Source organism: Gymnoscopelus microlampas (genome assembly GCF_963454915.1).
Source record: "Gymnoscopelus microlampas genome assembly, chromosome: 10".
Taxonomy (NCBI): Eukaryota; Metazoa; Chordata; class Actinopteri; order Myctophiformes; family Myctophidae; genus Gymnoscopelus; species Gymnoscopelus microlampas.
In genome coordinates this window covers 43,953,727-43,966,379 of record NC_139947.1, presented here as the reverse complement: position 1 = coordinate 43,966,379, position 12,653 = coordinate 43,953,727, and the positions used below count along the sequence as shown (strand labels likewise).

At 39.9% G+C, this 12,653-nt stretch overlaps 1 protein-coding gene across 1 annotated transcript in view; it reads right to left on the bottom strand.

Annotated features, from left to right (window-relative positions):
- Positions 1-1,227: 1,227 nt before the first annotated feature.
- The window catches only part of src (v-src avian sarcoma (Schmidt-Ruppin A-2) viral oncogene homolog), a 34,874-nt gene continuing 23,448 nt past the window's right edge, over positions 1,228-12,653 (bottom strand). Inside the window, exons 6-13 of the mRNA XM_084069771.1 lie at positions 11,029-11,178; positions 9,881-10,036; positions 9,295-9,474; positions 9,009-9,085; positions 8,748-8,901; positions 5,864-5,995; positions 2,745-5,532; positions 1,228-2,472 (exon numbers count right to left, since the gene is read on the bottom strand). Coding sequence (XP_083925897.1) covers positions 5,324-5,532; positions 5,864-5,995; positions 8,748-8,901; positions 9,009-9,085; positions 9,295-9,474; positions 9,881-10,036; positions 11,029-11,178 — 1,058 coding nt within the window. The 3' untranslated portion in view covers positions 1,228-2,472; positions 2,745-5,323. The remainder of the gene's footprint in view (positions 2,473-2,744; positions 5,533-5,863; positions 5,996-8,747; positions 8,902-9,008; positions 9,086-9,294; positions 9,475-9,880; positions 10,037-11,028; positions 11,179-12,653) is intronic.

Below are 12,653 nucleotides of genomic sequence, written 5' to 3'. Positions count from 1 at the left end.
GGCATATGCACACTGCACAACCCTTCCGGGGGTTTCTGGTAGCAGCCCAACAACAACACACGTGATGATGAGCAGCAGCAGGTTGATGATGAAGCCACACAGCACTTAACGTGATGAGCCATGAGACCATAGATAGACTCAGAGGGCGAAAGATACAGCATTTAGAGCAGGGTTCTTCAACAGGGGGTGCGGGACCCCTAGGGGGTCCTCAGAGTTACTACAGGGGGTCCGCCAAATCTTTGTGTGATATGATTTTTTTTTTTTTTTTTTTTATCTTCTTTTTCCACTTCAACCCTAGCATCCCTTTTCTGATGAGAACTTTATCCAAAAATGCGCCAAAAAATTGCCAAAAATAGCAGATCTACAAGCTCCGCGAGGCGTTGTGAGTTTGTAGATCTGCTATATTTTGGGCAAAGAGGTATAGGAGGTATAGCTTGTAGATCTGCTATATTTTTGGCAAAGAGGTATAGGTGTAGAGGGAAAAAAGAGCAGACCACCTAAACAAAAAAAAGTTAAATCTGAAACACAATTTTATACAATATAGAGGGGGTCCCTTCTTCATCTCTTTCTCAGCTAGGGGGTCCTTGGCCTGAAAACGTTGAAGAGGAAATTACTTCACATCCTGGAATAGGGTGAACTGTTTATTTAAGGGTAGGCTATGTATATTTGGTAACACTATGAATTGAGTATGACTATTTTTTTTTCTGCTAAACTTCTAAATAAAGTATTCAATCAATCAATCAAAACGGGATAGGTGGGCACCAAGGAAGAGCATTTTTCCAAATTGTTGAAAAATAAAATATTTGGAAAATGTTTTAAAGTAAAATATACACGAGTATAACATGCTTAAACATTCGACAATTAAGGCCTATTATAATATTTCTAAAATTGCTACAAATTGCTACAAAACCAGTACATCCAGTTGGATTAATTCTGGATTAAAAAAAGTGAAAGCCATTGAATTCAAGCACTGGCAACGTATACTCTTTGTAGCAGTAGCCAGGTTTAAAAAGGAGTTACAAAGACCTTATAGTGTTATTTCTTAGTAGGCCCATCTTAATTTGATGCAATATATTTCATATTTATCTTAGTAAACAATCTGATAAGAATCCATTTCCAGGAAGGCAGTTATTTAACCCTCACACTAAATTACCTGGCCACAAGTTATGCTCTTTGATCAGTTTTATTTGATCACTATAGGGACGATCAGAAAGACTAACAACCCTGGTCATTCAAAATGAAATAATGTCTTTTTATTAATTAAGACAAGAACAAAAAGTCAGGGTGTAGCTCAATACATTTGGCAATATACAAATTTTATTCAAACATTGTAATCTTAATTTTGAACAATATACAGGGTTTAAACTAGATTTAATAGTCCGAAATGTTCTTTTGATTTCTATTGACTGCTGTAGAAAATATATTTAAGTATACAATATATTATACAGATAGCCTATAGGAATATCGAATACCCCCAAAAAAGAAAACCTGCATAGGCTGAGAAAGAAGAGCCAAAGAACCCCACATGGTCAATGTGAACAAGACTAATACAGACTGGTTAGAACCCCACATGAATCACATGATCAGTGTGAATGAGGCTGCATACAGCAGACTGGTTAGAATATTAAACCCCTTCTTGCATCCGTTTCATGAAATCAGACCGGTTGAGGAAAAAATGGATAAATGCAAGATAATCTAATTACAGGCAGCTACACAACATCTGAAGAGGATGATAAGCTGAATCAATAGTGGTTCATGAAAAGGTAGTCATATCAGAATAAAAAAATACAGCATTTACATCATGCAAGTTGATGATGACGTCAACATAAACCATAATTCTTTCAACTGTACACAGGATGGGCAGCTCATTGGCTGTTTATTTATCAGCCTCTGAAAGTGTCCAAAAATCCCAGAAGATTTTCCATATGTAAACATTAGTGGTTTAGGTTGTGATGTGGAAAGATTTTTGAAGCCGAGTTATTAGTTCTAGCAAGAGTCTCAGTTCTTTTTGGCAAGCAACACTGTCGTGCGATGGAGCATAAATTAAGCTTTAGTTATAAGCTAATGCGTTGAGTGGTATCTCTTGCTAGATGCACCACTCGTGTAAATGTACCAGGCTACATTTCACTGAAATATGCACAAAAAACACAGTTCACGTCTCAAGAAAATGTTTCTCTCTCGTAATTATATACACATACAGTATGTTGTACTTCAGTTACTCACATAACTAAAGGCCAAGGGTTCATCATAAACATTAAGTGGATGGTAAAATGGTCCCAAAAAAGATAAACCATTGAGGGGTATTTTGCAAATGAATAAATTATAAAGAGAGCATGTACAAAATATTTGCATTGAAGACATATTTACAATTTTGATAAGATGCCAATTTATTTCCTAAAGCCATACAGACTTGGGATGGATTTGTATTGCCCCCTATAGGCTGTATTCAGTACCATCACTATCCATTAATACCTAGAGCAGGGGTCTTCAACAGGGGGTCCGGGACCCCATCCCTTTTCTGAGGAGAACTTAAGCCAAAAATAGCCGATCTACAAGCTCACAATGCCTCGCAGCGGCATTGTGAGCTTGTAGATCGGCTATTTTTGACAAAGAGTATAGGTGTTGGAAAAAAGAGCAGCAAAAGTTTGTCTGAAACACAATGTTATACAATATAGAGGGGGTCCCTGCTTCATCTCTCTCTCAGCTAGGGGGTCCTTGGCCTAAAAACGTTGAAGACCCCTTACCTAGAGTAAGATCATGCTCAAGCTGTACTGAATGCAGATCTTACTTAAAGTTAACTACAGTATAAGCTCATCATGGAGGCAATCTTTATCTGAATGCTGGAAAGCAAACCATGATTCAAATCCATAGTTGGTACTGGACACAGGATTCACAAAACTCTGTATTATCATCAAGTTATAAATGACTGGGCCCTTACCTAACTGCATTGTAAGAAAACGTTCAGAGTCATAAAAATACATTTGTACACAATAGAAGAGTAAAAAAAAAGTTTTCATTGGCACAAAACTACATTGCAGCAGATTCGTATTCTTCTCCGTCCTGAGAAGTACTCGTCATCAGTAGCCATTTCTTTTAGAGAAAGGTCCCCCCCCCCAACCCCAGAAAAACAAACAAAAAAAAAAACATTTAGAGAAACAGTCCCTCTACGTTTTTCTTCTTTGTGTTGTACTGTACACTGGTCACAGTGTTAAACCTATAGGCTGGCTAGTGAATGCTATCCACAGGTAAGCCAGGAGGACATACAGGGATATGGACACCTGAATGATTGTGATTCTTAACCTTTTTAATTTCAAGGACCCTCAGTTTGATATGCATTAGGCCACTGACCCCATTTCATACGATTCATTGTTTTACCTCAGGGGCCCAATCTACACTGTAAAATGCTCAGCGTTAACTCTGAGCGTGTACAACCACAATCTGAGTTTCCATTCGGAGCCTAACTATAAAACATTTAGTTGGGGACCCCCTGGAACCCCCTCAAGGACCCCTCGGGATCCCTGGACCCCACGTTGAGAACCACTGTCATACTACACTTCACAGCAGTCAGCAAACAGACCTAAACAAAGCCAACATAAAAATATTCCAGTTGATCCAGGTTTGATAACATGATTCATCTCAAATAGAACATCCGAGACATCCTGAAATAGAAAGGTTCCAAAGAGTCACTCTGTAGAAATAAACATACTGCAAAATCCTGATAATTTTAACTTTCGTAAGCTTACAGGTCTGTTTTTACACTCTTAAGAGTTACATTAACACTCAGGTCTTTGCAGTGTAGGAAGACTAATACACAGTATACATTTGTTGAAATGTCTGAAAAAGAGGATATCCCGAAGTGCCACTTTCGGTCGGGCACTGCACAGCAAAACCTGGAGTGTTAATTTAACTTTGAAAGAGTTTAGGGTATGAAACCCTAAGACAAATTTGTAGTTTGTTTTCCTGTACAGGCTAAAACCTATATAAGGTTAAAGGGCTACACCATGAATTTTTACTTTTCCTTCTTTTTTGTGTGTTTTTGGTCTCCCCTACCTCTCTTCTATCACAAAAAAATACTTTTTCCACACAGAACCAGGAGATAACATGCATACAAACTGGCTCAATAGCGCCCCGTGCCAAACAGGACAATGTGGTATTGCAGGTGAAAGTGCTTTATAAGCCAGAGAGAAGTTAGTTGGAATGAGTATATCTGAGGCTTGATTTAGGCTCAAACCTTTTGAAAAACGTTTGAGGGACATAAACAATATGATATTAAATATCACCTTTTTTTTTTAAATTCATGGTGTAGATCCTTTAAAGACATTGGAGGGTAGTAAGCAACGTAATTGCAGCTAATCAAATTAATAATGGGTGTGTTAGATTTAGCCCAATGTGCAATCATAGACAACAGTATTGTGAATGGTTGCACATTGCACACATAAATTCAACAAACCCATTACTATTTTAATATCTGCAGCAGCATTGCTTACATCATGGTGTACTATAATGCGGTCCGCCATTTTTACCCTGCTGTAGTTTTTAACATGAACCAGAAAACAAACCACAAAATCAGCCAGGGGATTCATGCACCTTTAAAATAACACTTCAGATTTCTGCGGTGTGCATTGTGTCCACTGATCCCGCCCTTGCTCCACCCATCTGTAATGTTTCCATTTGGTTCAGAGTCACAGCCACAGTGTTGAATCTGACTAACCACAAGAGTCAATCACATGACCCATCACAGACTAAGAAGGCATGAGCAAGATGTGTCATGAGGAAACATTGCAAACACGAGGAAATGAGGCATGGTTTGTTGATAAAAACATGAAGAAAAAGTCCTCCTGTACGTCAAAGAATACAAAAGAATAATCCTGTCTTTCCTTTATTGTTCTCATATTCCTCAGAACTGACACCATGCAGAGTGTGACAGTGATAATAGAAAGATGCAGGTACTGAAGGTGGTTGATTGCTTTGTTACGTCGCTGGCGGTCCCAGATGCCAGAGAGGTTGATGTCATTAATCGTACCCAACCGTTGTCTCTTCTCCCCTTCTTAAGCCTGATTTGTACTTCGCTGAACGATGACGTAGCATGCCGAAAATAGCTGACGCTGAAGCTCACAAGGTGTCTTATCATGATGCCTTGTGAGCTTGTAGATCAGCTATTTTTGGCATGCGACGTAACCGTATGACGGCGTATAAATTAAGCATTATACACACAGTACATGCCTGCACACACCTACCTTCATGAGCATGTGCTCTAAAGCATTTTACATGCTCACGGGTGTACACACACATGCACGCACACACACACACAGAATTTGCCCATTTACAGATTCTCTCCTGGCTGGTACTGGGGCTCTGTGGATGTGAAGTAATCTTCCAGGAAGCCCTGCAGGTACTCAAAAGTGGGTCGCTCCTCCGCTTCCTTTCTCCAGCAGGTCAGCATCAACTCATGGAGGGACTCGGGGCACTCCGCGGGGATCGGCATCCTGTAGCCACGCTCCACCTGGTCCAGAACCTCCCGGTTCACCATACCTGCACAAGAGAATAGACCCAATGATGTCATGTTGTATTTTAGGCGGCCATAACTGAGATGGTAGAGAGGCTGCCTGGGAATCGGAAGGTCACTGGTTCAACCCTCGGCTCGCCCAGTTAATGTATTTAAGTGTCCCTGAGCAATACACTCAACCCTTAACAGTTTGTCTGAGCAGCCAGAAAAAGTAATTTCCCCTCCCCGGGGATCAGTAAATACTCTTTCCTTTTAGTGACTGCAGTTTTCAGTTACATAATCACTATTTCATCCCCAAGTCTATAAACAAAACATAGTTTATTGAAACTTTACTAGTGTTTGTGAGAGTATTCATACCCGGATATGGCACTCTGCCTTTGGTTGCTAGTTCAGTCAACAGAACCCCAAACGACCAGACGTCAGACTTGATGGTGAAGCGTCCGTAGAGTGCAGCCTCAGGAGCTGTCCACTTGATGGGAAACTTGGCCCCTACAATAGAACACACAAGTTGAAACTCAGACAAACAAAATGTTTCTTTACATCATGCCAACTAACTGCATTGGGGAAAGGCAGGAGCAGACTGGAAACAAAAATCAACCTAGGAATTTAAATTTAACAGTGGCCCTCATATTTGGTGTTTTTTATATTTAAAAAATATAGTGAAAGCATGCCGCCAAAGCACATCAACCAGCTGATCATTCAGTCTATCCAAACTAAATGACCCCAGTATCGTAGTCTATGGGATCAGACCAAGGTTAAGGTTATGGAGTTAACTGAAATAAAACAAAAAACTAAAACTGGGTGTGAATATAATTTTGTTGGCGTATAACTTTTGGACAGTAGATCAAAATATACCACCCTTGGTTTTCTTTAATTATAATGCAACTCCTCATATACTGCAGGCCCCACCCAATATCATTCCAATTGTCTATGACTTCATTCCAAAATTTGCGGCCCCAGGGTAGGCAACGCGGCCTGGCGGAGACCGCACTCCGAGGAGTGTTCTTTTGTAGTTGACTGGGATGTCAACATGACTGCGAGTCAATTGCCTTCACAAAGTAATGTGTTTGTATAACAAAATACCCATACTGAACTAGTTAATCTTGTTGAACTAGCCCCTGACAAACACATATATTATTTAAAATAGAAACTAACTAATATTTAAACCTATACAAACTAAAACTAGCTAATCCACTGAAACTAAACTGAAAATGTTAAACAAATTAAATAAAAACTAAGGGAAAATTAACCATGAGCAGACCCCTAAGGTCTGTTTTGCAAACCATACAAATAGTACTGCACAGGTTTATGAAACTATCGCATATTTTGATACTACAGTATTTGCAGTTTTTCACTATACGGGAGGAAACTGATGACAAAAAGATATTTTTTAGAAAGAGACATTTGTCTAAGTTACAGAAGATAAAACATTTTTTATCATTAATTTCATCAACCGTTTCACCCTACAGGTAAGAAAATATTTATTTCACAGTTGATAATAGCATATTACCAATACTAGATTATGCAGATATTGCCTTAGAATCTAATCTTTGTCCTCACCAACCCATCACTGTTTGCTAAATGGACTAACACCTAAATCTAGAAGACACCATCACTGGTTGCAATTTATTTTTAAATGCATTTTCGTTAACTACCGCTTTTACTTAAACAATATTTCCATGTATGTAATAGTCTAAGCTCTAAGGCAGTATCCTTTTTTTCTTAATTTCTAAAGACATTGGGTGACATATCCTTAAATATAAGCTCCATTTGAACGAAACAACCTGCCCAGTTTATCTATTACCTCCTTAAAACTTTAAGGCATCTCTTTTACTCTTTACTTCTCTCTTCAAACAGCCTGCTCTTGCTTCTAATTATACTGTACATGACATATAGAAGTAAGAGTACTGAACAACTGCCTTAGTTTCCCAAATAAAATCACCCACCCAAATCACTGTTCAAGTGATATATTCTTTCTAAATGGACATTTTGAAATTTAGATAATATCCAGATCTATATGTGTCTGGTGAACATAACAGTGGGAGTAGCTAGGCCAGGGAGAACATTTGTCTGTGTATGTGTGAGTGTAGGTGTGTAGTTTTACTTTATGTACAGTATATTTGTGCCAAGGACCTCCTTGAAAACGAAATAATGGTTCATCTGAAGGGGTTATCTTTCTTATAAAAAGTGTATCATGCAGAGATGAAAGCAAACAAAGTATTTCTTTACATTGGGCCATTTCATGGGGGGAAAAAAGTCAAATGAATAAAAACTAAGGCCTATGGGACCAGACTGGGTCTGTTTTGCAAACCATACAATAGTACTGCACAGGCTTATGAAACTAGTTTGACAATAGCAGATTGTTTCTCTATGGGAGAAAACTGATGATAAAAAGATAAACAAGAGAGAAGTATGTCTAAATACAGAACCTGTCAAACAACTTCATGTTGAAATTTGTTGTCCAACATCATTCACATGTAAAGTGTGTCAACATACTTAATGTTCTAGCGTTAACCTGACAAAACACCTCAATGGAACTTCTGCTGAAATGGCAAAACAGCAACCACTGGAGTCATGGACTTAAGTAGGTCATCAATTACAGCATAACTAGCAACCGATACAACACTGTAGTCCTTGACATCCTTCAGCTCTCTGCCTTCTTATGCAATGTTTTCCACAAAGTCCTGATTTTGTCTCTCTATTTGCTGGATGCCATGTTGACCTCCTTGGAGAAATTGTAAATCCAAGCTTGGCCTCACACCCAACTGTGGCTCTCTGCAGTGTGAAGTCAAGGACGTTATGAACAGGAAGGGAGCTAGCTAGTGTATCTATCCCCATGTAGAAGCCCTGCAGTGATCAAAAACCTATTTGTTTCACCATTTGCAGTTATTACCTTAGCATGTGTGTTGTGTGCATAGCTTCAATTGCATGGAACAGATGAAGTGGTACTTAGATAGATAACCCATAATAAGATAAACCAAAAGTGGTGACAGGTTGTTGGACTTAACTTCTAAGATGATGCACCTGAGACAGAATTTGAGCAACAATGGAGCATTTTGCTCTGCATCCGTTCTAGTTGCTTCTGAGCTGAGGATGTATGGCACCTTTCTAGAAAGTTCATGTGCAGTACATTACAGTCATTTCTTTGCAACAGTGCAATGATGCCCCTGACCTCAAATTAATCACAAAATTAAGTATGAAGAAAATATGAAAGCTAACCAGCGCCCTCCGGTGGTCTTACCTTGCCTGGCAGTGTACTCGTTGTCCTCTATGAGGCGGGCCAGACCAAAGTCGGCCACCTTACACACCAGATTGTCTCCCACCAGGATGTTAGCGGCTCTCAGATCTCTGTGCACATAGTTCATTCTCTCCACATAAGCCATTCCTGAGGCAATCTAAGCAGTGGGACAAGTTGTTTATGTGAGAGACAGAAAAACAAATTGAGTATTATAAGGAACACTTTATGTATCATGCAGTGTTGTACAAAATGTTTTGTGCTGACCTGTGAGGCCATGTCTACCAGTTGAGGGAGGCGGAGCACTTTTCCCATTTCCCCTTTGAGGGAGTCCAGTAAGCTACCTGTAAAAATATCAGTCAAAATAGAGTCTTTGTGTAATAATAAATATTTAATAATTCAATACACATGTTTCTGCTTTTCCACATGCTTGCATTAATGTCTGAAAGTTTGCACGTGTTATGATTTCCACTCATGGTAGACTTAATCTTTGTTGCATGCTGGGGCCGTGTGGCAGAACTTTATTATAACAACGTATAAATCAGGCGTTTACCTTGGCCCATGTACTCCGTCACAATGTAGATCGGCTCCTCCGACACCACGGCATAGAGCTGAACCAGCTTCTCATGTCTCAGCTTCTTCATAACCTGGGCTTCCTGGAGGAAGGCCTCAGGAGACATGGTGCCAGTCTTTAGTGTCTTAATAGCCACACGTGTTGTACCATTCCATGTCCCTGTTGAAACCGGAACAAACACTTTTGTTCACTACATTTGACCAAAATCAATCTTCAGATTACCTTGACAAAACATGGTGCAAATGATCAGTAAACCAACCCGAAGAGACAATTAACTTTTGGGTCGAAAAGGTCAATGTAAAAATCAAGTTCAGAGAGGTCAGATTCTCATGAAACTTGTTGGGAATTTGGGGGTAGAAAAGGTCAAGGACAAGGTCACTCTCTAGAGCACGGTCAGAATGACAATATTGACAATTGCATAGTGTTGGCAGAGTTAGTTAACAATGCTTTTTCCAATGGTCTGGTTCCAGAGCCCAAGAAAGCAAATTACATACAGTGTTTATCAATCTGTATTATCTGTGTGGTATCAAGACAGTAATATGTTACAGCTCAAGATATGCCTTACCCATCCAGACCTCTCCAAAGCACCCCTGTCCCAGTTTGACGTCGAGGCGGAGAGACTCTCTGGGGATCTCCCAGGCGTCCCTGGCCAAACCCTGGGTCTGTGGCTTCAGGACGGGGCACACCTCCGTCAGACTGTGACACAACCCGTCGGCATGCTCTGGGAGATGACAGGAATCAAGAAAGTAAGGTACAATTCTATTCATTGAAGAAGAAAAAACTCCCGCACACTGTCTTCAAATTCAATTAAAAAGTTTTAATTCAAATGCAATTAAAAAGTTTGAATTCAAATGCAATTAAAAAGTTTTAACAGGAAAACCTTAAAACGTTTTAATTGCATTTGAAGACAGTGTGCAGGAGTTTTTTCTTCTTCAGTGCGTTGGGCCTTCGTTTGGTCTTCTCCTACGCACCTGTCGCCTTTGTAGGTGTGCAAGAGACTTGCTTTTTAACGATTCTATTCTTTGCAATAGTTCAATTCTTGGTACATTAACTCACTGAGTGCCATTAACGTGTTTCACGTGTTTTTAGCGCTATGGCTCAACGTGCCATTAACGTGTTTCACGTGTTTTTGAAAAATTAGCATAAGTAAACAAAATTTTTTTTTTTTTTTTTTTTTTGAAAAACATGTTCAGAACCCAAGATATCATCATCTGAAGGTGTGCAGCTCCATCCACTCCTTGTTTAACTTAGAACTGAAAAAGGCTGTATCTCGCTTCCTAAGCACTTTTTGTTTTCTGTGAAAAAAACTCTGGCACTGGGACAACATCATTTTTAAATATTTTTTGTTTATTCGTTTCTGTTCTTTTACATACTCATAGGTAGTAAAATTGAGTGCCAGAATTGCCAAACGTTTAAATAAAATAAAAAATTCTGGCACTCAATGAGTTAAATACCATCAAATACATTTTTGCTTTCTGAAATATCATCATCTGTCATGCAATGCAGACCTTTTTGGTATCATGGGTTACAACACAATAAAATAAGTTATGTAAAAAGAGCTAAATCAATCAAAACAGTAAAACAAGGTGGTGAGCAGTTGGGGAAAGCGGTTTTGGAGGATGGGAGGTCCGTGGCCAAAAGCATATGAAACTGGGGGTCCTTGAAATTAAAAACTAGAATGACTAGACTGTAGACGTTCTGGTGTGAACTCACTGCGGTAGTGATTGACGAGCTGCTGTAGGTTGCTGAACTGTGTCCGTGAGGTGATGTAGAAGCCCCCACTGTCCAGCTTCCTAATCTTGTAGTGTTTCACGTTCAGCCCTTTGGTGTTGTCGTAGTCCAATACAGACAAGCAGTAGGCACCTGGAAGAGATTAAAGTAACCATGACAACCACATTGACAATCAGCAAATGTATTTAATAAAATACATTTGCTTCTAGGTGTGAAAGAAAATCTTTTTCTTTTTTTTCCATTATCCTTTTGTCTTTAGATTTCACATTTGCTTTTTGCTTAAAATTTGTCAGACATTTGTCATATTGGTGGCAATCCTATGGGTGTAAGTGAAATCTCTTTTGGGTCTGATTTTTTTAGATGCCCCTCAATATAAATCAAAATTTGGGTTGTGTTTATGATGTTTGCGATTTTTTGTAACATAGGCCCCTCCCGCAAAACTGTTGAAGCCATTCATAGCCAATCGGTAATATTATAACTCTGTCTGACATGTTCTTCACATGACTCCAGTGATATTGTGTAGCGATTAATATGAGTTTTGGACACAATCTGTAGAAGGAATAGCAAAAAAGTGTGTTTTGAAGAGAATGCAAAATGGGGGAAAATCTAGTTATGCAGAAATCTTCATGGCCTATATGGGGAGTTGCGTCATGATCCAAGGAATTCAGGGGAAAATAAGCAGACACACACAGACAGGGGAGAAAACCTCAGTGAAGAAACAACTGAATACCACGAGTGAACAATGACCTCATCCTACCACCAGGTGGCAGCCTCATTGTAGTGAACTGGCATGACAGTCACCAGTCTCTGAGCAGTCCCAGGCCTCTTCTTTCTCTCAGTGTGAACAGGGGCGATATGGCCCTGTGACTGTACACTGACCTACTTCTATCTGGCTCACCCCCCTAACAAAGGCCTCCCCCACTGCTCCTACACAGCTACCCACTCCCTCTCCAGCAGCAACCCCTTAAATCCTCTCCTCTCCACACATGCCACAGCCATGTATAATCACGTGCAAAAACACACATATAAACTACTAGCAGGGATCCTGTACTCAACTCATCACATGTGCATGCATGCATTCGTGCATGCGCAAATGCATGAAAAAGTGAGTGAACACACGTGCGCGCGCGCGCACATGCACACAGTCAGTCAGTCCTCGGGGAGTCGAGTGTACCACAGTCAGCACAGCAGCTGTCTATATCACAACCACCTCCAGGCTGTGTGGCACATGCAGCACATCAAACCTTTTCTCCCATCTCCCTTGTGCTCCCAAACAACCACACAGATGACAAGCAGCACAGTACACAATAATTACACAACAGGGAATCTCACTCAGAGGAATAAAATTACTGTATGTTAGAGTTGCATAACATACTTAGAGTACATGAAAATGGTTGAGGTGAAGCTCGACAATCACCAAAGACATCTTGTAATGTCAGAAAAACTGAGGTTTGAGAAGTCCTCTCAACAACACATACATGTGAAGGGAGAGTATGTGAACAATGCTTATGGCTTACTGTAACAGTCATATAATCATTGATACTGATGATGCAGGAGAGAGTAACACCCGCTCCCCCTCCACCTTCTCCCAGTTTCCCAGACAGAGG